Below are 26988 nucleotides of genomic sequence, written 5' to 3'. Positions count from 1 at the left end.
ATTTTGCACACAGATTTTGTTGGTGGATAATGCAGTGAAAATTTGCTAAATTTTCCAGATGGATCTGTAGTTCTATTGCTCTTTCATGAACTATTCCAATAAATCCTTCTGTGCACCAACCATTGCAGGGGCTCCATCAGTGCATATGCCAGACAGTGAACTCCATTTAAGCCCAAATCTCTCATAGACTGTGTTGACTGTTTCAAATATATCTTCACCGGTAGTTGTTCCTTTTAACGGCTGAATTCTTCTGTGATGTTGAAATTTGCATCAACTCCTTGAATAAATATTGCTAGTTGTGCTGTATCGGAGGAATCGGTGCTGTCATCCAAAACAATTGAAAATGCTTCCAATCTAGCAATCTTCTCTTTTAAACTTTTTTTGGTATCATCAGCCATAATTTCTATCTGTTGCACAACAGTCCGTCTCGACAAACAAATATTCTCGAAGTCTTTTTTCTTTTCAGGACATATTATACTTGCAACATCCAGCAGACATTCTTTGATAAATTCTCCTTCACCAAATGACTTAGAATGCTTAGCGATTTTTTCGCTTACCACAAAGCTGGCTTTGACAATGCTGTGGTGCTGCGTTCTTTGCTTGTTGAACATTTGCTGCTGGTTATCCAAGTTCTTCTTCAACTTCCGTTTTTCATCTTTCCGCGGTTGTCCATCAATTTTTGGGTGATCCGCATGTCTCGAAGTAAAGTGTCTCTTCAAGTTGTATTCTTTGTTGACGGATACGGATTCTTTGCACAGCAAACATACAGGCAAACCTTTATTCAGAATAAAATAATAATCCTCCATCCAGTTGTCTTGAAATTGACGATTCTCTGCATCTACTTTTCTTTTTTTTGCAATAACCCCTAACATTGTCCCAAATTTATAAGCGATATTCAGAACTGTCAAACAAAACTGTCTTCTACACTGCAGGCACTGAACAGAACACAACATGAACGCAGGAACCAAACAGAACATAACATCAATGTAGGCACTGAACAAAGCACAACACCAACGCAAGTACCGAACTGACACGTCGTAACACGTTCACACATGCCGCTAGTCAAAGTGAGAAAGAGACCTTGGTTGGAGAAACCATAGTGTGGTTTGCGCAAGTCATATGACGTCAACTTAATGTGAGTTAGTAGAACACACCATGTTTTCTCCCACCATGACTCAGACAAACTTCACTGAAATAGATTAGGGCCGGATCAAAAGAAATAGAGTGCCGGGGATTGCCCATATGTGCTCTACAGTATCATGTGGAGTCAGAAAAAGCAACAACATATTCTGGGATTCTAGGATATTGTAAATGATTAAAAGCAATCCCTGAAGTTCTGATTTCAGCATGCAAAACACTACTGTGATGTCCTAAGTCCTAAATTTTCTTGATTATATTGTGTACTAAATACAGCCATTTTTCTCTTAATTACTGAAGCTGGTCAACTGATTGTCATTATAGTGAATTAAAGTTGAGGTTCAGATTCAGGTCCAAATACTAGAAATTTTTAACACAGCATTTTTATATACTCAGCCTAAATAAAAATAACAAGAGTAATTAAATTAAGCAATTAATCTTTCATCTTTGCAGAAAATAAATATAATATAATAGTAGTATAGTAGTAGAGTGAACTTTGTACACAAATAACTGATCTTTAAGAAGAAAATAATCTTACTGATATTCCTCGAATAATGCCCCGCTGTCCAATAAGACCATCATCATCATGCGTTTCCCTAATGCATACTTCAATATCTGTTGTCTGCCACTCAACTGACATTGGTTCTATTCCTGAAAATTAAGATAATTAATAGTAAAAATCACAGAGAATAAAAATCCACATGAATAACATGAGAAAAAAAATTCAATACTAATACTGATTTTTATTAAATCAGTATGAGAACATTGCTAGTTCATATTGATACGGCAGTCATTCCTTACTGCCCGAAAGACTTCTAGTGGATTTATTTAAGAATATAACCTGTTATAAAGTAAAGAGCTGACATTAACTGATAACAGGTTTTGTTTAATCTAATTTTCTTCATAATGTAATCCATGCAGATGATGAATATTATGAAATCTGCACCCTTATTTGCCACTTGATTTTACATTAAACCATCTTCCTGTACATTCAATTCCATTTCTGACTTTCAAATTAAGTATAAGCTACATATTGCTTTTTATGATGTTCCATTTACCCTATATAACTGCATTACAGGTTGTTTGAAATTAAATTAATTACTCCTATTCAGGGCAATCTGTAGAGAGAATCAGTAGATTGATGAAATAGCCTCAAACATGGTGGGCCTTGACCAGATCATGGGGAAGAGATTTTGACAATAAAAAAATTTGGTTAAAAAATGACTGATAGAGGAAATATGGCACTGTGAGCGATAAAAGATAGTGAATTTTGCATACATATGAGCTGTAAGGTGGTATAAATGAAGCGAGACTGACTTTACAGTCATCCAACTTGAATGATAGATCTCACTTTGCCTGAATGTGCCTTGCTTGTCAAGTGTTTCTATAGGAATGGTGAAAATGCTGCAGTAATACTTTGTGAGTATAGACGCTCATGACTCAATGATACCAAATGCAATGTGATGCATGGTTTGTCAATCTGGCATGACCAGCAGTTGAAGAGGGCAAAAATATGAAATTTGGAAATGATTGAAGATGTTACAACTGAAGTTGATGAGCAATCAAAGGAGAATACTCTAAGTTCATGCAGTGAATGTTATTATTATTATTATTACGTGACACCTCCAAGGAGTCCAAAGACTCATTGAGGGAGAGCACCCAGCACTAGTCCACAATTCTTGGTCTCCACTACTTAACCCACCAACTACAGTGAACCACAACTACCATCATCATCTACACCAATGTCATCTGCTGCCCACGGCGGGATTCGAACACACAGCCTTTTGGCTGGAGAGTGGATACGCTAACCACTCAGCCAACCAGGTTGGTAAAATGTGCCACAGAAAGTCATTAGATTTGCCATATACAATGGTATAGAGAATCTTATGTAAAGCGTTGCAATGCTATCCATATAAACTCAGCCAAATCCAAGAGCTGTGAGTGGGAGATGTCAGTTTCCAAAGATTGGCCTTGGAACATCCTATGGAATGATAAAGTGGAACTCAAAATCGTCTCATCTGGGCTAGAGAATCCTCATGCATTTCAATGTAAGTCCCCTCACATTTGCTAAAGGTTACAGTATAGATAGGATTTATAGCCAAGTTTGTCATTGAGGTATTTTCCTTTGAAAAATTCATGAAATCAGGACTACGAAATGCACAGTCCCAACTGCACATTATTAAGACATGTTGAGCAGTTTCATTACCCTGCAACTTCAGCAAAGGGGATGGCTGAATACATGTTGATGCAAGATGGAGCACCCCCCCCTGCCCCCCAAAAAAAGACTTTTGTGGTCTTACACAAAGGCCAATACATTGATCATCCGGATCCCTTCACAACATGTCAGCTTGATATGTTGTTCTCTGTACCATATTATTTTATGAAATTAGTGAAATAAAAAACATCATCGAATAACTTCACAATCATTCACATTAATGTAATTTTCTCCCACTCACAGCAGCATATTTCCCCTATCAGTCATTTTTGAACTTTTTTTTTTTTCTTTTGTCAAAATATCTTCCATATGATTTGGCTAGGGTACCTACCAAGTTCGAGGGTATTTCATCAACTGGTTCTCTACATATTGCTCTGAATAGGGATACTTTACTTTGAAACATCCTATATTTGGAAGGGCATTGGTCCAAAGGAAGAGCATTTCTTTTGGCACTTTATCAAATGCCTTTTCAAGATCAACAAATATTAAATACAGATCCTTATTATATATTCTCATGATTTAATAACTATTTGTCTCAAAGCAAAATATGGTTTTAATTATACGAAGGACGTCCAGAAAGAAAGTTCCGTTTTTAAATATTTTCGCTGCGATCGCAATGGTGCACATGTGTGCTGAGTTTGTTGATTTGTTAGCAAGGCGCTGGTGCCATTTTCAGCCATTCTCGCAGTGCGCATATTCTTGGTGTGTGTTTATAATGTCTAAGAAAATTGAATACACCTTCCCCCCCCCCCCACTCCATATGTGAAATTAGGTCAGTTATCCATTTCTTGAAAGTGAGGAACATTAAAGCAGCTGAAATTCATCGGCAAATTATTGAGGTTTATGGGGAACATGCCCGCCTACACACAGCCGGAGTAACACAACTTCTCACCACCTTCGGCTGGGAACAATTTTAACATCCCCCAAATAGTTCTGACCTCGCGCACAAGTAACTTTCACCCGTTCAAACATCTGAAATCTTTTCTTGGTGGCCGGCGGTTTCAAGATGCCGACGAGGTCAAAGAAGCAGTCAATATGTGGTTTGCGTTACAGACGGCAACCTTCTACGATGAAGGTATACAACTCTTGGTGCTCCATTATGATAAGTGCCTGAACAATGGCAGAAATTATGTAGAAAAGTAGAAAGATGTCTACTTTAATTTCCAATAAATTTTTTTTGTAAGTATATTTTTGTTTCTCTGATAGTCCATCGGAACTTACTTTCTGGACGTCCCTCGTACATATTTGACCTGTGCTCAGCTTGCAATTCCCAGGCTTCATTTCCATAATTTTTTTCAGCCTTATTTTCAGTATGCTTGCTTGCATAAATTTTACCTCATACACTAGCATGGATATCTGAATCACATCAATATACACCCTCTGTCCAAAAAGAACAGAAGAAACTAGTGGCGCCACCTGTTGCATCTTTTTGTTGTCGAAAGTGACAACCTTCATTAGTGTTGTGTCAACTGTTTCTGACATTTGTTTCATTAGAAGCTGAGTTACAGTGCCAAGAGTGACAGTTTTATCTTGCTTCAAAACTTCGAGATAAAACTCATTAATTAGCTTTTTGGCCAGGTGGAACGAATTCTTTGTGGATAATGCCCTTGGAATTGTAGAAACAAATCAGCATTGTCTTTACTTTTGACTTTTTCAAGCGACTTTTTTCGGATGCTCCTCTTCTGGTGGTCTCCACTCAGCACTCTGGTGCTTTGTTTCTGGCTCATACTTAAAACACCATGTTTCCAGTAACGATCATTTCAAGGAAGTTTGAGTCCTTATGAGGAGTTTTAATGAGGTCCTTGCAGTGTTCAATTGGATACATTTTTTGGTCGTTGGTCAACTTGTGGGGAACAAATCGCGAATTCAATTTATGAAGGCCCAAACTCTCAATCAAAATGTTGTATACAGTTGATTTTGGAATCCCCAATTCATCTTCAATCAATCTCATGGACGATTTCGGGTTTTCTTTGATGAAATCACGCATTTTGGAAGTTAACTTTTGCTCGGTCCAGTTTTTGGAAGGCCCGGCTTTTCATTGTCCTCAAGCGTCTCACAACCACTTTGAAATCGCTTAAACCACTCGTAAACTTGAGTACGGGATAAGCATTCATCACTGTATGCTTTTTGAAGCATTTCACGCGTTTCAGTAAAACTTTTACAAGTTTAACATAAAAGTCAATCGCAGCTCTGTTTGAAACTCATTTTCTGACCGTTCATCAAAACACAGTCACTCTTGGCACTATAACTCAGCTACTAATGAAACAAATGTCATAAACAGTTGACACAACACTAATGAAGGTTGCCGCTTTCGACAGCAAAAAGATACAACAGGAGGCACCACTAGTTTCTTCTATTTTCGAAAAGTTCGGTTTCTTTTTGGACAGAGGGTGTATATATATCACTTTATTAATAAGGCACACAGATTCTTGATCCTGTCTTATTTCATGTAATATACTCCTGATATATTAACAGGCCAACCTGCACACTCCTTTTGGCTTCTATTTTCACTTTATCCCCAAATGTAGAAGATTATTTAAAGGCTAATGAGTGGCTGTTCTTTCCTCTTCCACTTTCTTACAGTTTTCCTTCTTGTCTAATCCTTAAAAATGGACTCTATGCAACACATAACTGACCGGCCAGCTGCAATATTTTGCCTATAAATAAAAACAGTCTTAGAATGTGTTCAATATCATTGTATTCATTCTATGCAAGTATATTAGCTCTCTACTACTGACCGACCTAAACATGTTTAGATTGGTCATCGTTAGTATGGCGACTCAAACTGTGAATCTCTGTAGGTAGTACTGGTTTCACGAGAATTGTGTTCAGCAGCATCATGCATGCTTTTCTTCATGTAATTCCCGACTCTCCAAATTCAACAGAATGAATGTTATTGTATTAAAGGAATTAAACAGGTCTCAAAAGACTACTTTAGGGGATATGAGAAGTGGTCAGTAAAGAACATTACTAACACCCTATTATTAAAATGCTCTGCATTAGAGACATTGAAAGTTTTTTCTCTTGGTTATACTATAAATTAAAGATGCTAAGAAATTATATTCTTGGTTTCATCCTTTATCCATGTGTAAGCAAACAAAAATTTGTGTGTGAAGGCACTTCATGACTGGGTTACTTGTATATAGAGGCCAATGACTTCACATGAATTGCCTTTGCACTCATAATGCAATGCACAAATCCTTAAGGAAATGTATAATGCTATGCATTATGAGAAGGGCCACTATCCAGACTGGTTTCGACCTTTACTGAGGTCTAATGAGTAGGAGCCAGACCCACAATTGATACCAAGGTGAAATAATGCAGAAGTCATATTTCCTTATACAAGTAGCCAAAAGGTGTCACATCCTATTACTAAAATACTACGGATTAGAGAGAGATGCTGAAAGATTTTCGCTTGCTTATACTATAAATTAAAGATGCCAAGAAATTATATTCTTGGTTTCATCCTTTATCCATGTGTAAGCAAACAAAATTCATGCATGAAGTCACTTCACAAGTGGATTGCTTGTATATATAGAGGCTAATGATTTCATATCAGTTGCCTTAGTATCCCATAATGCGACACGCATATCCTTACCGACATGTATAATATTGTGCAAGTTCAAGTCTCTCATCATTCGCTTTTTTGGGAATAAAAGTGGTGCTGAGATTCAGCAGAGAGAGAGAGAGGAAGATCAAAAGATAGAATGAAATATGAGGCATGTTCAAAAAAAGACCAAACATTTTAAATTGTGTGCCAACTCGCACAGAGCATAGTACAGCTACTGAGTGCACCTAGCAGCAGGTTTTGATCACAAACTGCCATTTGTCCCGTTCTGCTACGAGCATTAGTCATTGAGCTACATCCACTGAAGTGAGCACATGCACAAGCTGTTTCATCAGATCAGTGACAAAGTGAAAATGAAAGATCTTGAAGAACAACGTGTGTGTGAAATTTTGCTGCAAAATTGGTAAAAATTTTGCAGAGACATTTCACTTGCTTAACCAAGTACATGGAGAGGACTGTATGAGCTGAATGCAGTGCTTTGAGTGGTTTAAGCGTCAATGGGGAGTCGGTCAAAGAATTCACATCAGTTTGCGTAAGGTGATGTTGGTTGTGTTTTTTTATTGGAAAGGCATTGTCCATTATGAATTTGTATCACATGGTCAGATGGTAAACAAAGAGTTGTACCAGGAAGTTTTAGCATCACAGTAAGTGCATTCCAGGAAGTACGTTGGGAACGGTGTATTGCCAGTAGAGTGGACTACTCTGAAGAGGACATTGTGATCTGTGTTTTCTACAAGTACTTCAATAGTCAATACTACATTGAACTGGCAACCATCATTTTCCACTCTCCACTTTCTACTGGACCTGTTAAAACAAGAGCAGCAGCAGCAGCTGCCCAGCATTCCTTTTCAGTGCAACTACAAACATATCAAGCATCACACACATGGCACTGATGTGTCATAGATTCTTCTACCTCTCATATATATATATATGCCATAATGGATTTACTCAGCTGAAAGACATATTTTTTAAAAATATTAATAACTGGAAGCCGAGAGATAGAAATAAAACACTGTTTTTATTCAGTATGACTAGTTTCGTCTTTAAGAAGACTTCTTCAGGTGCACAAAAAAGAGAGAAACAACCAAGAAAAACTGTAAAGGAATAAAGTCTAAACAACAAAGCGTTAGTGTGAAAAAAAGTTTAATATTAAAGCGTTAGTGTCTGAATATTCAAAGCTGTTCTCTGTATAACCTCACTGTTGGGCATGCGCATGTATTCAAGATCTCATGAATGCCAAAGTTGGATGGCAGCACAATAACAGTCTGAGAGATTATAACTAAGGTTGCTGTTAAGATTTATTGGATTAAAGGAGATTTCTTTAGATTCTACTATTCTTCTTTCAAGTTCGTCATAGCAATGAAAGATATTATCAGATTTGTCCCATAAAACTGGGTGGATGAGGTTTTCCTCATTAGTGTCAGAATTTAAGATTGTCATGCTTTTGTTTTGGCCAGCTCAGTAAGGAAAGGAGTTTTGGAAGAGGAGTGAATGAAGTCCAGATGTTGTATTAAAACTAAAAAAGCTACCTTGTTCCTTCCTACTCCAGAAGCTTACCTTCTCCGTATGGAATCTATTTTTATTATCAACAATGCAAAAAACCCCTGCAGGCAATATCTTTCCAACAGAACATTAAGCTATTTAAAAACTACAACAGAACCAATACAATCATCCTTCCAGCTAATAAAGGTAATGCTACTGTCATTCTAAACACTGAAGATTATAACAAAATATTACAATTACTGCAATCAGATACTTACTCGATCCTTGATAGAGATCAACTCAAGAACTCCACAACCATACTAATAACCTTCTTAGAACAACTACAGAATTTCCCAGGAATATTCGATTAGCCCTTCGCTCACTTCATCCAATAATTCCTAGATTATATGGATTACCAAAAATCCATAAAGAAAATGTTTCATTAAGACCTATTGTAGAAGGAATTGATTTGTCCACTTATAAGCTTTCAAAATATTTAGCTAAATCACTTAAATGTTTTTCCAGCTCGTCCTCTTCTTTCATTAAAAATTCTGTTGATTTTGTCTCCAGTACAAAAAACATTAATATTAAAAAAGAAGAAATTATGGCCAGTTTTGATATTGTCTCCCTGTTTACCAATGTTCCTACAGTTCCTACAGAAGAAGTCCTTATGTCTTTATTAACTCACTGCATTAATTCTGGCTATTTCAAGTTTAGAGACACTATTTACAAACAGAAATTTGGTTTAGCCATGGGCAACCCATTATCACCAATACTAGTAAACATATATCTAGAATATTTTGAAGAGATATATAGACAACATCTTTTTAATCTGGAGCCACAGTCCTGAATCTCTTCAGAACCTCCTTGACCACCTGAACAGTCAACACCCACATATAAAATTTACTATTGAATTAGAAGTTGATGGCTTCTCCCTTTCTTAGATGTTAGATTCACACTCATCTCTGAAAAATTAAAAATATCAATTTACAGGAAACCAACTCACACAAATAGATACCTCCACACACAGTCCCACCATTATCTACTACATCAAAAATTCCTACAGAAGAAGTCCTTATGTTTTTGTTAACTCACTGCATTAATTCTGGCTATTTCAAGTTTAGAGACACTATTTACAAACAGAAATTTGGTTTAGCCATGGGCAACCCATTATCACCAATACTAGTAAACATATATCTAGAATATTTTGAAGAGATATATATATATACGACATCTTTTTAATCTGGAGTTGATGGCTTCTCCCTTTCTTAGATGTTAGATTCACACATCTCTGAAAAATTATAAAATTGAATTTACAGGAAACCAACTCATACAAATAGATACCTCCACACACAGTACCCACCATTATCTACCTCAAAAATTTGGAATCATCTCTACACTAGGCAATTGTGATCGCTCGCTCCTAGGTGAAGAAGAAAATATCAACAAAGAGCTTAGTTTCTTCTTACTACTTTTCAACAGAATGGCTATTCCAAGAAAACAATTAATACATTTCTTTACTAAAATAAAGAGCCAAAAGGCTTCACTTCGGCAATGCAAAATTATATAAATTAAGTGGATATTAAATCCAACATCATTTCGAAGCCAAATACAGAAACTATAAAAGTTTCATGTGAAAACAGGCCAGAGAGCTTGCGAGAATACACTCGCCGCCATACTATGAGTTGCCCTAGCCAAACCTTATAGGAGCAATGGACGCTTAAAGCACCCGTATATTTGCCTCCTATTGGTTCATTTTGATAAGGTTTCACTAGTCTGACAGCTGTTTCAAACTCACTGGTTTTCGTCAGAGACTAGGCAGAAACCTAAGAGAGCAAAAACTCTCAGTACTAAGGAATTTGAAGAGTTGGAGAGGTGTATTTTCCATAAGCAAACTCTCAGACAGTGCGTAAAGTATTTACTAAAATAAAGGGCCAAAAGGTTTCAACATCGGCAACACAAAATTATATAAATTAAGTGGATATTAAATCCAACATCATTTCAAAATCCAAATACAGAAACTATAAAAGTTTTGTGCGAAAACTGACCAGAGAGCTTGCAGGAATACACTCACTGCCAAACTACGAGTTGCCCTAGCCAAACATTATAGGAGCGACGGACGCTAAAAGCGTCCATATATTTGCCTCCTATTGGTTCATTTTGATAAGGTTTCACTAGACAGTGATTTCAAACTCATTGGTTTTTGTCAGAGACTATTATTATTATTATTATTATTCAGGCCTCCAAGGAGTCAAAAGACTCATCGAGGGAGGTCCTTCCTAAGACATAAATACTGTCAAGACTCATCGAGGGGAAGTCCCCCCCTGAGAAACACAAAGTTTATCATACCACTCTTTAAAGTCACTGACCGTTCTCGCTCCCACCACTCCATCAGGCAATGCATTCCACGGCTCAACCACCCTCCACACAAAGAAACCACTCCTTACCCTCTTGCTCACAGTTTCCTTTCGTAACTTCCAGGGATGGCCTCTTGTCATCACTCCTTCCCGCTGATCAACCAAGCGAAAGAACTCCCCAGTGTCAACCCTGTAACCACCTCTCAACAGTTTAAAAGTCTCAATCATATCACCTCTCCTTCTTCTATCCGCCAAACTCTGCAGTCCACATTCTCTCAGCCGATCCTCATAACTATCATTGTACAGTCCTGAAACCATCTTTGTCATCCGTCTTTGTATCCTTTCCACAGTTAATTTATCCCCTTCAAATCCTGGGGACCAAATCTGAGAACAATAGTCCAAGTGTGGTCTGATCAGAGACTTATACAACGGAATGATAACCCTCTTATCTCTGCAGGTCAGTGTCCTTCTCATAATAGCAGCAATCCTCTGTGTTACCTTCACCACCTTTGCAATATGTCCCCTAAACTTCAGGTTTCTATCAATCATCAACCCCAGATCTCTTGTCTCCCCTACTTCCTCCAGCATAACTCCTCCCATAGAGTATGCAGCATCCCATCGATGTTTCCCAAACCTCAAGACCTTACATTTTGCTGCATTAAACTGACACCCCCATTCATTTGCCCATCTATCTAGCTTATTTAAATCCTCTTGCAGGGCTACCACATCTGCGCTATTACTAATAATCCTTCCCAGCTTCGCATCATCCGCAAACAACTGAATATCCCCCTGCAATCCACTGGCTATGTCATTGATATAAAGGTTAAACAATATAGGTCCTAGTACTGAGCCCTGTGGGACCCCACTTGTAACCCTCTGCCTCCTGGAAACTGCTCCACCATACACAACTCTCTGATACCTATCAGACAGCCAATCCTGAATCCAGTTGACCAATCTGACATCCAGACCCATGTGCTGCAACTTAAATATCAGCTTATCATGTGGCACCCTGTCAAATGCCTTCGCCAAGTCTAAGAAAATTGCAGTATATGCCTTTCCCTCATCTAATGCTCTTGTAACTTTATTATAAAAGGCTAGCATATTGCTAAAACAAGAGCGTCCTTTCACAAATCCATGTTGATTCTCACAGATAACATTACCCTCATCTGCCCAATGCTGTACACGGTCCCTCACTACTTTCTCCAAGATCTTAACAACTACTGATGACACACAGACTGGCCTATAATTAGACACTTCCAGTCTGTTACCACCCTTATGCAATGGCACTATCTTACCTTCCTTCCATTCCCTGGGCACCTTTGCCAAGCAGAAACCTAAGTGAGCAAAATCTCTCCATACTAAGGAACTCGAAGCGTCAGAGAGATGTATTTTCTGTAAGCGAATCTCGGAAGGTGCGTAAAGTATTTACTAGAATAAAGTTCTCTCCTCGTCCACCATAAACTGAAAAATTCCATCAATTGAAGTCTTGTATGAGCTTTCAAAAGTTTGTAAGTCTCAATCATATCATCCCTCTTTCTCCTGTTTGCTAGTGTTTGCAGTCTACAAATTCTCATTCTGTCTTCATAACCAGCATTCCACAATCCTGATATCATTTTTTAACACTCTCCTTTGCACTCTCTCAAATAGATCAGAATCACAATGGAAACGAGGAGACCAGACCTGCACACAATAGTCCAAGTGAAGACTTGTAAAAAGGCAAAATGACATCCTTATCTTTACATGTGAATCTTTGTTTCAGTATTGCAATTATCTTTTGAGTTGTATGAGGGTGGTCTGAAATGTTCTCGGCCTAACAATGAAAAAACGAATTTATAATTTCAATATTATTTTTATTTTTCAACATAATCCCCCTTAAGACTAATACATTTATTCCAGCGATGCCCCAACGCCATTATCCTATCCCTGTAGCAGATCTCAGTAAGATCTGCAAAATACCCCTCTACAGCTGCAATCACCTCTTGATTTGAAGAAAAATGCTGAACAGCAAGGAAGAGTTTTAGTTTTGAGAAGAAATAGAATTCAGAGGGAGCCAAATCTGAGGAATAGGGTGGATGTTCCAACAATTCATAGTGCAGATCCCTTAATTTTCCCATTGCCAAAACACCTTTGTGGGCAGGTGCACTGTCCTGATGAAAGATGATTTTTTTCTTCTACAAACCGGGTCTTTTCTCACGAATTTTTTCGTCTCAAAAATATTTCTCGTTAAAAGATCGGAATAATATTCTCCGGTTATAGTTTTACCCTTTTCAAGATGATTAATAAACAAAATGCATCCCAAAACACCAATGCCATGACCTTGCCTGCTGATGGAACAAACTTTGTCTTCTTTGGTGCTGAACAACTTGCTTCTGTCCACTATTTTGACTGCTGTTTGGCGTGTAATGGTGAATCCAAGTCTCATCCATAGTAATAAATCGACGCAGAAAACCACTTTTAACCTTGAAAAAATGCTCCAAGCACTGCTCAGATATTTTCATACGAGTGCGTTTTTGATCTGTTGTGAGCAAGCGTGCCACCTATCTTGCACAAAGCTTTTTCATTTGCAATTCTTCATGCAAATATATCCTACACGTTCTTTTGAAATGTCTATAGTCTCAGCAATTTCATGAACTTTGACTCGCTGGCCATCCAATACCATATCGTGCACTTGATCAATGATTTCTGGTGTTGTTACACTTTTTGACATCCTTCACATGGATCATCTTCAAGGCTGGTACGGTCACGTTTAAACTCAGCAGCCCACTTCTTAATTGTCGAAAATGAAGGAGAAGAATGCCCATAAACTTTTATGAACTTTGAATGAATTTCTTTTGCTGTTAAACCTTCTTTTACAAAGAATTTTATAACTGCACGATACTCAATTTTATCCATTTCAAGGGACAGATGCAGACAACACTTTTGCTTCAGACATCTGTATAAAACAAACTACTTGATAGAATGACTTGCAATTTCACATGGATGCTTACAACAGATGTACCAACTTAGAAAAAAAATCTTGCTGATAGTGTTGTCATCTATGGTCGAGGCTGAGAATGTTTCAGACCATCCTCGTATTTGCAATTTTGCTACATGGCCCCTGAACTTCAACTTCCTATGTAGTAACGCTTCAAGATCCCTAGCCTGATCAGTTTCTTCCAGCAAAACCCCACCAATATAATATGACACTGGATATCTAATCACACCGAAGTGAATGACTTTATGTTTACTGACAACATTTTCCCCCCATGTCCACAATTCCAGCCTATTCAAATCATTCTGCAAATACTGCATATCAGTAACATTCCTGATTACCTAGCTATCTTAGCATTGTCATCAAATAGCTTTATGTCACTTGTCAGATCCTTCGCAATATCATTAATGTACAGATTGAATAACAGTGCACCATGCACTGATCCTTCGGTACATATACCACTACTTTAAATCTTGCACTCACATCCCCCATGTACCACTTTTTGAGATCTGTCAATCAACCATCCTCTATACATGCAAATATTCTATAACCCAAACCCATACTTCCAATTTATGCAAAGTAACAAATCCAAAAGTATCATGATGTATCCATTCCCCTTGTCTAGTTCACTGGTAAGATTGTTATAGAATGTGAGCAAGTTGCTAAAACATGACTTTCCCTCAGTAAACCCATGTTGCTCATTGCAAAGTAGAGATTCACTATCAACCCATTTCTGAATGTTAGCCCTAACCAATTTTTCCAACACTTTACCACCACTCCTGAGATACTAATTGGCCGATAGTTGGATACATCAGTCTATGCACTACCCTTGTGCAATGGAATTACCATATATTCTTTCCATTTCTGTGGAATCTACCCTGTTCTAAGACTCATATTAAACAGCCTGGTCAAAGGAATAGCGCCAGTTCAGATGAACACTCTTTTAACACACGTGCTGATATCCCATCAGTCCCTATTGCTGAATTCTTATTCAGTTTTTTTTAGGCAACAGCTCTAATACCTCATCCTCATACACGTGAGCTTCATCCAGTGAAGAGGTAGCAGTGAGCTCAATGTCATGTACACCAGGTTGATAGCTTTTAACAAAATGGGCACTCATTAGCTGAACAACCTCTTCTGCATTTGTAACCCTCAAGCCAACTACATTTAGAAGAGTTATTCTTTCATATTCATCCTTTCACTTGCAACATATCGATAGAATTCTTGTGGGTTGTCTTTAACATGCAGAGCCAGTTTCTTTTCATACTCAGACTTTGCTTTCCGTACAATAGTTGTGACTATTCTAGCCTGCTTATAACGTTCATAACGAGCGTCATCCTTATGCAAACGGTATTCATTCCACATCGTCCTTTTCTTATGAATCTCTTGCTTAATAAGATTACACATCTATTTGACTCCTACCCTATTTATTCTTTGAACTCTTGGGACACATTCTGATATCGCATCATTGAAGTATTGTTTAAATGCTTCCCATGCATTTTGATATTCTTTCCATGCAGCAACCGATCCCATTCCACTGAACTCAGTATACTCCTCAGTTGGTCATAATTTCCTCCTTTGTAGTTCAGCCTGTAACCTTTTCTGAGTGGAACATTCATAAAGTTAGGCACTTACCAATTGAGTATTGTATGATCACTGTCACCAATTGGAGGCAGAATAGTTACATCTGAAATGCCCTCTGACACTAAAATCAAATCTAACACTCTTTGACCTTGAGTTCCTTCTGTGAAATGCTGTTTGAGGGAGTTGTCCCGCAATAGCTCAATAAATGCATTTTCATTCTTCTCATGAGATTCTACTGCTACCCAATCAATATTTGGATAATTAAAGTCTCCCATTATGATTACTCTTTTCGCGCTCATCTTTTCTATTTGGTGATGCATTTCTTCATCACTAGCAACTGATTCACCAGGTCTGTAACAACAACAACACCCCACTATGTAATTGATCTTGTTAGATTCCACCTGATGGCTTCAAACTCACTGCCACATAAAATACTGTTAGTAGTAGTATTACAATCATAGGTCTAGGTCTCACCTCAAACTGAATTCAAGCCATCCAATATCATTATCGGCATGCCCCCTCCTCTCCTATCCTCTTTATCCTTTCTAAAAATAGTGTATCCTTTACACTATTTTTACCTGCATGTTCTTTTGTATATGCTTGTCTACATCTGCATGACACAGTTGGACAACTTGCAGATCTCTATTCTTCTCTAGTGCCTTATACATGTAGACATCATTGCACACGTTTTGACGGGTCTGAACTGGAAGAACACAAAGTCAAAATTATTCTCTCCTCATCAACATTTCCATGACAAAGCCCATTCTAGTCATCAACACAGTTACATAACATTGTCGCACTTACACTCACATTCTCACCATTCCTCCCTTTATAATTTAATTTCCCAATATATATAGTTTACTCTTATATCATAAGGTCCTTATAATTTATAATTGTAGTTTTAAAGATTATTAATGCTAGGGTGAATGAAAGATCCCATGTTTGTATCATTCATACTAAATTTTATATATATATACAAAGAGTTGGTTAATGTAATTACTTGTAGAAATAAGCTAAAATATTTAATAATATGGATTTATGTTCATAATTTCTAATTATATGATGCATCGGTAAATACACTGATTATGATAACAGTTTCAGCTTTAGCAATATCATGCTTTCATATGCTTATTTTAACACTATTAACAATACCAAAGAAACTATTTTATAAACAAGTTATTAACTGACTTATATTTCACTGAATTTCAAATCAACAGCTTCAGAGCACAAAGCAGCATATTATAATTTACAAGTGATAATAAGTAAGTGAAACAGTTCAAATTGTAATGGACAAAAGACCTCAAAGTCCTAATTTGGCATTCTCTAATGTTGTCAAAAAAGAAGTACCGCAACTATGTAGGAGTTAAGATAAGTCGCCCAAAGTTTTGGCAAATTAATGTAACCATATTTGTTCAGGTTAGGAGAATGTTCACAGTGCCATGGCTGACTCTTAAAAATAACTTTTCTGATCTGAAACAACTTCTAAATAGCACATCATTTTTCTTCCATCTAATCCTGTTTTAAGGGGTATCTAAAGTGTGGTTCTGCTAGTCCTGACTTGCCATAATAATGGTAGTGAATGTATTTTTTATGCTCTCCAAGGTGGATATTAACAGATCTTCCTGTTTGCCCATAGTAGGCCAGGCTTGTCTATTATTTAGAATATAATGCTTATAAAAAATGAAAAATGATCCCTTTCTCCTTTTCCTCACCTATTTCCAAATTATAATTTGAAAATATGAAAAAATATGAAATAAGTCAGGAGACATTTAATAATTATTGAATGTCTCCTGACTTATTTCATGCAAGAAATACCACACTTTACCTATCCTCTTTCATAATATCCAGATCTCCATGCAAGATCAGATATCTCTTTTTGGAATGCCTTGCACCTACACCTCTCCTGGCATAAATATCACATTCACAGCCTCCTATACTCCCCGCCCCCCCCAAAAAAAATTATGTTTCCTTTTCTGCTCAAGACATTACTTTTGCACTTGCAGAACTCTGAACACTATTTCTTCTTGACCCACCTGCTCACACATATCTACAGGTTCTGCTACCTTTCATGTGTATGGAGTCGGTTTTTATAAAAAAAATAAATAAATAAATAAATAAAAGTAGCATTGTATCCAATTCAGAGGACTTCCACAATGATAAAGCCATCAAAGGATTCACATCCATTTCATAACATCCAGTTTACAAAATCTGATGTATATTTGGATCAGACAGATCATTCAATGAAAATAAGAAAAACAAAATATAAAGAATATTTCCATAAAATGAGGATGATAAATTAAGGTTTCACATCATCCCACTATACAGATGCATCATTGTTAAATGGAATAACACTACCATGCCTTAGTTTTGCAATCTAGAAAAGCTGCATAATGTTAAGAAAACCTCACCAAATGTTGTTATACAAGAGAGCACACTAATGAGATATTCAGTGTATATACAAGCAAAGGAATGGACTATTCGGGGGGTGTGGGGGGAACTCTTCAAATTATACAAACTGATTTTTTAATTCAAAAACTATTATAACAATTTTGCAGATCTTATGTAGGATTATATTCAAGTCTTTCTAATCAAAGGGAATGATTATTTTGCTGTGCAATGTTATAATGCAGATATTGCATAACAGTTAATGTAAATGGTCACCACCAGTTAATTAAACAGTATAATAGTTTGTTATACAAGTCATATTATCACATTATTACGACAATCAAAAAATAAAAGACATTCATCAATTTCTTCAACATTCCCTCACCAATATTTGTGGTATAAACATACCACAAATATTGGTTGGTGAGTATAAATACCACAAATATTGAAAAACCAAAAACTTAAATGTGCATCATCATTACCTGTAGACATTCAAATCTGATAATCCAGTTTCTGGCCAAACCCCAAATTATTGCCACAAGAACAACCAGAGCCCATCTTAAATGTTCAGACTAACTAAACCCTCTACAATTCCTTTTGCCACAAGGATAGCAACTTATATAAAACTGTCATGAAATTTTATTCTTGTTTAATCCTTTATCCAAATGTAAGCAAATGAAGCGTGCACGTGATGTTTCTTCATGACCAGGCCACTTGTATACAGAGGCTATATATAACGACTTCACATTAATTGCATTGGTATCCCATAATGCAAAACACACATCTTTTCAGGTGAGTGTATAATGTAAGCATTGTGGGAATGGACACCACTCAGACTGGTTTTGACCTTTATTGAGGTCTCACTGGTGGGAGCCAGATCCAGAAGAGATACCAAGGCTGAAGTAATGCATTAGTCAAACATATCCCATATGCAAGTAGTGAAAAGGTGTCATACCTTATTATCAAAATACTTTGGATTAGAGTGAATTGTAGCGCTAATGTGAAGTCATTAGGCTATATATACAAGGAGCTTAGCTATGAAGAAACTTCATGTTTTTTTTTTTATTTATAACCAAGTGAAAAAGTTTCTACAAGGATAGCAAATGTGCTTTTGTGCAATTCAGTATTCCTTTTCAGAGTGTGCCTAATACCGAGTCTGTGGCTTAAGGTTTCCTTCCCTCATTATGTATTATTCACAATACATAATTCTGACCTCTCTGACTTTTTATTCCTGAAACTTGATTTTACCCAATTACCCTAACAATGAAGTTATCTTTCTTGGTGCCCTTTTAATGTCCACAATCCCAATTGGCTCCCTGTTTTCAATTCCAGTGCCACGGTGCAAACTGTGCATATCTCTCTCTCTCTGCTCACCTAACATACTAAGGAACATAGATGATTGCTTGTATTGACAATTCAAATCACAATCACATCTAGAGTTCACCTTTAGTGGGATCTGCTGCTCCCAGCATTCACAACCTCATGTCCTTTAGCACCTAAAGAACTCTAAGTGGTAAGATTTCTGAGACTTTTAACTTTCCATAATCAAACCACTGTTTCCAGACCTGTGATCTTGTTACAGAAATCTTCTGTGTTGGAATAAGGTCCTTCATTAGCTATTTTATTCAAAATTCCCACTCAACATCCAAGCTATGATTTTCAAAAAAGTGTGCCAGGGTTGTTAAATACACCTTATCACAAGCAGCTTGAGAAAAAACTCCAACTTCATTCACTGCCTACAACACAAGAACATTCATCATCAATAGTGCTAAGTCTGACTTTGAAAGGGCTAAAAAAAAAAAAAAAAAAAAAAAAAAAAAAAAAAAAAAAAAAAAAAACCTGTCTTGCCTTCTAGTCCCTCGCAAAACCATTGGGGGCAACTTCTGTCTACCTGTACTCCTACCTTTCTCTCACCCAGATGGTCGTATTGTAACATCACCTAAATATAAATTTGACTTCCTGCATAGATGACCAAGACAAATAACCTCCTCCTTCACATGGAACATTGTATCACTTGCCTCCTGTGGCCTTCTTGCAGAAAAAACATCAGAATAAACTTGAACAATCTGGATACCAAAAAGGTTTCTGGTCTTCATGGTTTCCTGCCAACTGTATCCAATGTGCTTTGAAATAACATCTGTTATAATTTCTGCAATATATTATACTCAACTGGCATCCAATGGAAGTAAACCCATGTACATCCATTTCCAAAAAAAGGTAAGTTTCTATCATTAAACTATCAATTGCTCTTACTTCAGTATTATCTAAAGTAATGGAGAAGGTCATCAACTAATCAGTAACCCCCAATATGGATTCTGCCAATCAAGATGCACAGCAGATCTCCTTGTCTATATCATCCACCACTGGACATGCCATGGAAAGGTTTTGAAGAAATCTATGCTGTTGTACTTGGCATTTCCAAAGCATTTGACAGGGTTTGGCATCTTTTGCCTGCCTTCCTCCCTTTGTAACAGAATTGCATGAAATAACAGGACTCTGTTATTTCATGCAATTTCACACACACACACACACACACACACACACACACACACACACACACACACACACACACACACACACACACACACACACACACAGAACAAAACATCAGAGATATGGATTATGGGAAGTTGACACACCGGCATCTCCATGCAGAGTGAAACGTATCCAAACCAAATGCAGACGGTAAATAGGCAGACATCAGGGCTTCCCAACAGCATATCGCAATTGACAAACATGGGTAAATGTGGCAATCTTAGCAAATTTGATTGTGGATGTATAACTGGCACAAGATAGATAAGTCATTCTATCACCCTAGGGTTCTTGAGGCAACCGTATCAAGGGTCTACTGCGAATATACCATCAATGAATAAACCAGAGCCCAGCAAGCAAGTGGTGACTCCATGCCACTGATGACCAGTGTTGAAGTAGACTGTCCAGGCTCGTACAGACCAACTGCAGGGCAATGACAACACAAATCACATCCAGTTTCAATGTCGGAGGTCCAAGCAGCATCAGCGAGCAAACAGTACAGTGTATCCTGCATACCATGGGCTACAGGAGCTGATGCTCTAATTGTATACCACTGTTGACAACTTGTCATTGGGCATTGTGTCTCGCCTGGTGTCTGGACCATCAAAACTGGACCTCTGCAGAGTGGACCAGAATCATGTGGTCTGATAAATCCTATTATCAATTGTACCAAGCTGACAGGAGGGTGCAGATATGGCATCAACATCATGAAGCCATGGTCCTGTCATGCCAGTCTGCTGCATTCAAGGAGGTGGTGGTGGCTCTGTGATGATTTGGGGAGCATCCTCATGTGACACATTAGGTTTCTTAGTGTGTCTGAAGAGGTCCTTAAATGCTATGAACTACCAGAATGCAGTGGTTGATCATCTACACACTTTCTACAGCCTTTACCATCCTGCAACCAATGGCCTGTTTCAGAAGGACAATGTGCTTCCCCATCAGGCTGGAACAACCCAGGCATGGCATGAGGAACGCTCATCTGATTCTATACTTACAGCAACATGAGCAACAGCTGCCCAACATCCTTAACTCACTGAACTTACTACTCTGATTCATCTTTCATTCCATCTACTTCAGTTCTGTGGAACATCCATGAAGTATTCCGCAAAGATTACAACCTTCACTCTTCAAAAAGAATATCAGCAGATTACTTTGCACTTAACCCCAGTTCACAGATAGTATTTATTTACTATAGGCCTTGAATCCTGTCATCTGTGGTAGTGATATTAAAAAAACTAATAAATAAATAATAATAATAATAGTGAAATTTGTATTATTTTTTACAAATTTATAAATTGCTAGAGCCTAAATCTCAGGATTTGTCTTTTGCTTGATAATTCTAGTAATTACAAGTCAAGAACTATCTTCTCCACTATCCAGTTATTTCAATGAACCAATTCCACATACCAAACTCTTACTGTAAGTGATACGAACCTGCTCCTGGAGTTTGTGGATGAAATGGTGAGGGAGCTCCAGGTGTCATGGGACTGTATCCATAACCTGAAGGAGAAGGCGTTGTTTGAAATCCTGTAGGACTAGGTGTGGGTACATAACCAGATGGACTCGGAGTACCTGTTTGTGAAAACAGACATCTTTCATTAGAAGAAATACACAACAAGATTTTCTTTTATCAAAGCTGACATTTTCATAGACATAACATATAAACAAATCCAAACAATTATTATAATCAAACAAAAGTTTAATTTAAGCAAGCCAAAACCAACTGATTTTTTAAATCCTCCACATACATTTCTTAAGAAAATTACACTACCCCTGCCAAACAAAATTATGTCATTAAGATACAGCAAATTCGATTTGAATGAATGAATATATATACACATATATATTTTTTTTTCATGAAAGGTTTTAAAATACTATATTATTACTATGAGTGGAGTAAGTATTTTTTTTAAAAATATTATTTTATTATTTTTTTACATAATCATGAAACTCCATACTACAAACCAAAGATGGAAATTTTTGAAGCTACTTCAGTCTGTAATATGCAAGATGTTTGCCTCAACACTGGCTGATGAAATTCAACTCCCACCTGAATGGCATTCATAATCATCTTTGCCCATATTGGGAATTAAACCTGCAGTCTGTTGGTCGGAAAGTTCGAGGCTTGCCACTCAGTCAACCATGCAGTAGTTAGATCATAATTTATACTGCAATGTAAAGCAATCAAACTAAAGCCTTCTTCTTCTTCTTCTTCTTCTGCAGCTTCTCCCACTTAAGTGGGGTCACTGTTTATTAAACTAAATCAAACTAAAGCCTACAAATTGCAATTGCTCTTTCATTCATGGGAATAGCAACTGTAATGAATAATATTTGTGATCTTATTTTGTTCTAAGAAAATTAACTTAAGTACTAGTTATTATCATCATCATAGTTACTAGTTATCCTGTGTACTGCTATTCTAAATTAACTAAAAGTAACTCTTTAAAAATAAACAAAAAGCAATTTAGAAAATTACATTAGGATTCAATACTTATTTATTGAATCCTAATGTAATTTTCTAAATTGCTTTTTGTTTATTTTTATACTTACAAATGTTTCAAACTTAAAAATAATGAAACCAACTTGGTGATATGTTGAATAATTAAAAATAGATATTAAAAATTTTTGAACACATTGACTTAATTTTAAATCATCAAAATATTTGTTATATTAAGTATGCAGATTATACTGCATACTGTAATAAAGATGTGTTAATATGAATTTAATGCTGAAAATACAGCTTTGTCAATGTATGACATAAAAGACTGATTTATTAATCATCATACATAATTAAATAAAAGAGAACAAAATGGTATTTTTAAAAAAGAATTATTTGCCTCAGTGACTTTATTTCAGTAGATGTATCCAAAATTACAGTTACATGGCCAAAAAAGTGTTAAGATTTATCCTGAAGTGAGCAGCTCAGAATTACCTCAATGATAATTCCAGTGGAAAGACTTGTAATGGATTGCTTTGATACATAGAGGTGTTGTACCAGAAATGACATATTGGGAACAACTGTGTGCACATTTTGATTTAAATGTATTTGAAAAAATGTTTTTTATTTTATCAAGAGAAAAGCTTAGAAAGACAGAAAAGATACCTATAAATTACACTTTTGTCTATTTGATATTTAGACTAATGCAATAAAAACTATCGTGTTCAAATGGAGTACAGGTAACCCTCGTATAATGTGAATATTAGGTTCCATAGAAATGCTGCGTTATATAAATCACGTTATGCGAGATTCAGATCATATAGAAAAAGTTGGGTTATGTTCCGAAATCGTTTTTTTTTTATAGTCATATAAACAATGACATATCCAAAAAATATATTTTTATTTAATTCAGGTAATTCAAGTAAGTTAAGAAAACATATACACTATGAAACAAATACATAGTATTGTTATAAAGGGGGAAAGTCTTTATTTACTATTTTATTATTACTAGTGTTGTTGCACCATCAATTCTCTCGCATATATGTCTCTATGTTGAGTAGACTTGCGTTGTAGTTATGCGTTCCACATTAGTAAAAACAAACTAAGCCTTATGTCGCGTTATGATTTTCTCACTTAACTTAATCTTTAGGAACACCAGAAGATTATCCTTTCCCTGAATCCTATATATTATCCTTATTACTGAAACAAATTTATTTTTTGCTGCACCAGCTTGAGCATTAAAGTTAGGGATAGATTCTAGCTTTAGGTTAACTATAGAATCACAGGTGTTACTGGCAATATAATTAAATTCCTAGAAACTTGGAATCTCTGGCATAATCTTATTCTTGTTTGCAGTCGTGCCCTTACTTTCACTTACGGTATTCCCGCACACTCACACTTACTCAGGTTCGATTTTTATGAAGGGTCGGAGTCAGTCAACATGATCAGATACACATAAATTTAAAGAATCAAACATTTATTAAATCCAATTGATGATACTACACAAATTAAATTGATTATCAAATTCTAAGGTTAAATTATTGCCTCTCATTCACTCTCTCAGTCATTAATCAATTTCAGTATTCTACCTTAAAGTATCAGCAAGTCTATGTCTCAATATCTCAATACATAATACACTTACGACTACAATGCATTATTAGCACTAAGTTCAGAATACAAGCAAAATTTCAATATCTCAATGACTCAGAACATGTTACTCTTAAAGTTTACAATTTACTTTGTACACTAAATTCAGATTATCAGTAAAACTCAACACTTCATTAACTCAGTATACGTTACATTTAAATTTACAATTCATTTTTCTCTCTAAGGCACTTTAACACACTCTTCAAATTCTCTTAGAACAATCAATGCAGAATCTTTATCGGGTTGAAAATTCCAAAAGTTCGTCTCAAGAAAACGTAACCATTTACATTCAGATTTAAACTTTTCACTCTTTCCTGTAATGCAATCTTAAATTCCACTCTCTTAAATATAAGTCAATCTCAAAAGGCTAGAATAAGTGAGAGTACTTATCTAATTCTTTTATCTTCGGTTCTTGCCGTCCTTTGTTTTCGAATCTGGATTTTCTCGATACCAATGCCACGCGGTTTACACGTGCTCGTTGGGGTGGACGCTAGTCTCCTGCCTAGATTTTACGTAGTATGGACTTCTACTACGGCCTACGGTTTTATCTTGCCGATTCTGCTACGGTGACATACTGAGCTCTGTCGAAAGTCAGCCCTCAAATATGAGAGCTGAGCCGCGAAGACTTCTTGAAGCACACGAAACTCAGGAACAAGAAAAAACGGGGGGGATTTCCTTCCGTGTTACGGGTTATACAGGGTGTTCGGGATAAATTTGACAGTTTCGTAAGGAAAAAGAAAATCTTCTTTGTATCTATTAAATTTAATGAATTGACAAAAAAACATTACAGGCAGAGTTAATTACAATACTATCAACAAGATTTACTCAAAATAACCACCATTAGCATCGATCACAGCTTCAATTCTGCTTCGGAACCTCGAACAAGCTGATGCTACAGTCTCCCTGGGAAGGGCCGCAAAAACTGTTTTAATTTTATCCATTAACTGGGCTTTTGTATTACTGGAAGTGCGATTGGTGTCTTTTTCAACTGCGCCCCATACAAAATAATCCATGGGGTTAAGGTCTGGGGAGTTTGGAGGCCAAACATTTGGACTGGTGAAGTCGTAGAAATTTTCAGACAACCATTTTTGACTTTTCATAGAGGTGTGGCAAGGGGCCGAATCCTGCTGCCATACATACGGCCTACCATTGGCTACCCTTGTTATCCAGGGCTTGACTACAGTTAGCAACTCCACGAACAAAGCCCGAATTCCAATGCCAGGGTTCTTCAACACCTGTTCCTGCAGATTTGCGAGGAATTCTGCTGTACGAACGCAATCAGATCGTCTGCTAGGGATCTTTCTTCTTGCTACATCCTCGTAGTCACCATTGCAAGTCTCTAGTTCATGCCTGATTGTTTTTACTGTATTCAGGGAGCATTGGGCAGCAGTCGTAATATCCTTATTTTGATGGCGGGCACGAATCATCATGATACAAGTTATTCTCTTCCATGATTCAGGTGGGTTCCAGCTATCCATCCTTTCTGACATCTTGTATATGAATGAAGAAGGGTCCAAACTTTTAAATGAAGAGAAGTGTGTGTTAATACATGTAACTTACGGAAAAATATAATTAATTATAAATATGTCAAATTTATCCCGAACACCCTGTATACCATCTTCAAGAGCACCACCTTTTCGCATTTGAAATTTTTCCACCGCTTCGCCATTGGTCTCTGTTTGGGTGACTACACTGATTTACGTACGGGACTTTTTGGTTCGGGGAACATATGAGTCAGCGTGCTTTCTAAGATATAGTGCCCTCAGGTATTTTTCTGACCTTACTGCATTTAGGGTGATCTTTGCCCTATATCGCTGAAATAGTTCGCATTCTTTTTTTGCATTATTTTGTTAATAATTCTCTCTTATTCTGACCTATATTTATTCTAGACACTCAGGTATAAGTTTCAAAATTCACAAAAATCATTATACAGAGAGTAGTTAAAAACAAGAAACACATTTTTTCTGCTAAAGGATAGGTATGTAACTCTGTTTTAATATAAATTGTTAGATTCTGGAATGGTGATGTTAGAAAATTCTGAAGGCGCCGATTTCAGATCTAGCAGGTATAAACATATAAAAATAGAAATTGTGTGTAAACTTCCTTGCACATAATGCATAAATGTTTTAGGCAAAATAAAATGAAGTGCATATTTTAATCATCATCACTGTCTTCAAAAATAACATTTCATAGATGTTCTTTATTTATGAGTGGGCCGGACGTTGTCATCACTTGGACATCATTTGTATAATTCTCATTGCGTACTTCGACTGGTTTAGTTATCAAGAAGTCAGTAATAAGACCTTACTTACCACTATGCTGCAATTTTTTTATGTTCAATATTTTTCAATGTGACAAGGTGTTCAATGCGGATTCATCCGCATTGAACACCTTGAATATCGCCTACACAAGCAATGCGCTTTGCACTTACCGCTGACTCAGCAATAACACTTTCTCAGATTTTATGTTCACTTTGTTTGATCGTTCGAATTATCGATTCATTTAAATTCAGTCTTTGCAACAACTCCTGGTCCATTTTTCAACCAATCCAAAATTTTAATTTTTTCTTCAAGAGAAGTGAATTTTCTTTTCAGTGTTGGTTTTTTCCCTTTCATTGCAGTTTTAGTGACCATTAGTATAAAAATATTTTTTTTATATAAAAAAAGCATTACA

At 36.6% G+C, this 26988-nt stretch overlaps 1 protein-coding gene across 1 annotated transcript in view; it reads right to left on the bottom strand.

The window, feature by feature from the left end:
* The window catches only part of Spt5 (Transcription elongation factor subunit Spt5), a 428434-nt gene that overhangs the window by 9851 nt on the left and 391595 nt on the right, over window positions 1-26988 (bottom strand). The window contains 2 exon segments of the mRNA XM_090408290.1: window positions 1676-1788; window positions 21666-21803. Of these exon segments, the coding sequence (XP_090264416.1) occupies window positions 1676-1788; window positions 21666-21803 (251 nt within the window).

The sequence above is a fragment of the Typopeltis vanoorti genome, chromosome 18 (genome assembly GCF_054136105.1).
Source record: "Typopeltis vanoorti isolate ZY-2024b chromosome 18, IOZ_Tvanoo_1.0, whole genome shotgun sequence".
Lineage (NCBI taxonomy): Eukaryota > Metazoa > Arthropoda > Arachnida > Uropygi > Thelyphonidae > Typopeltis > Typopeltis vanoorti.
This window is presented reverse-complemented; position numbering and strand designations above follow the sequence as displayed.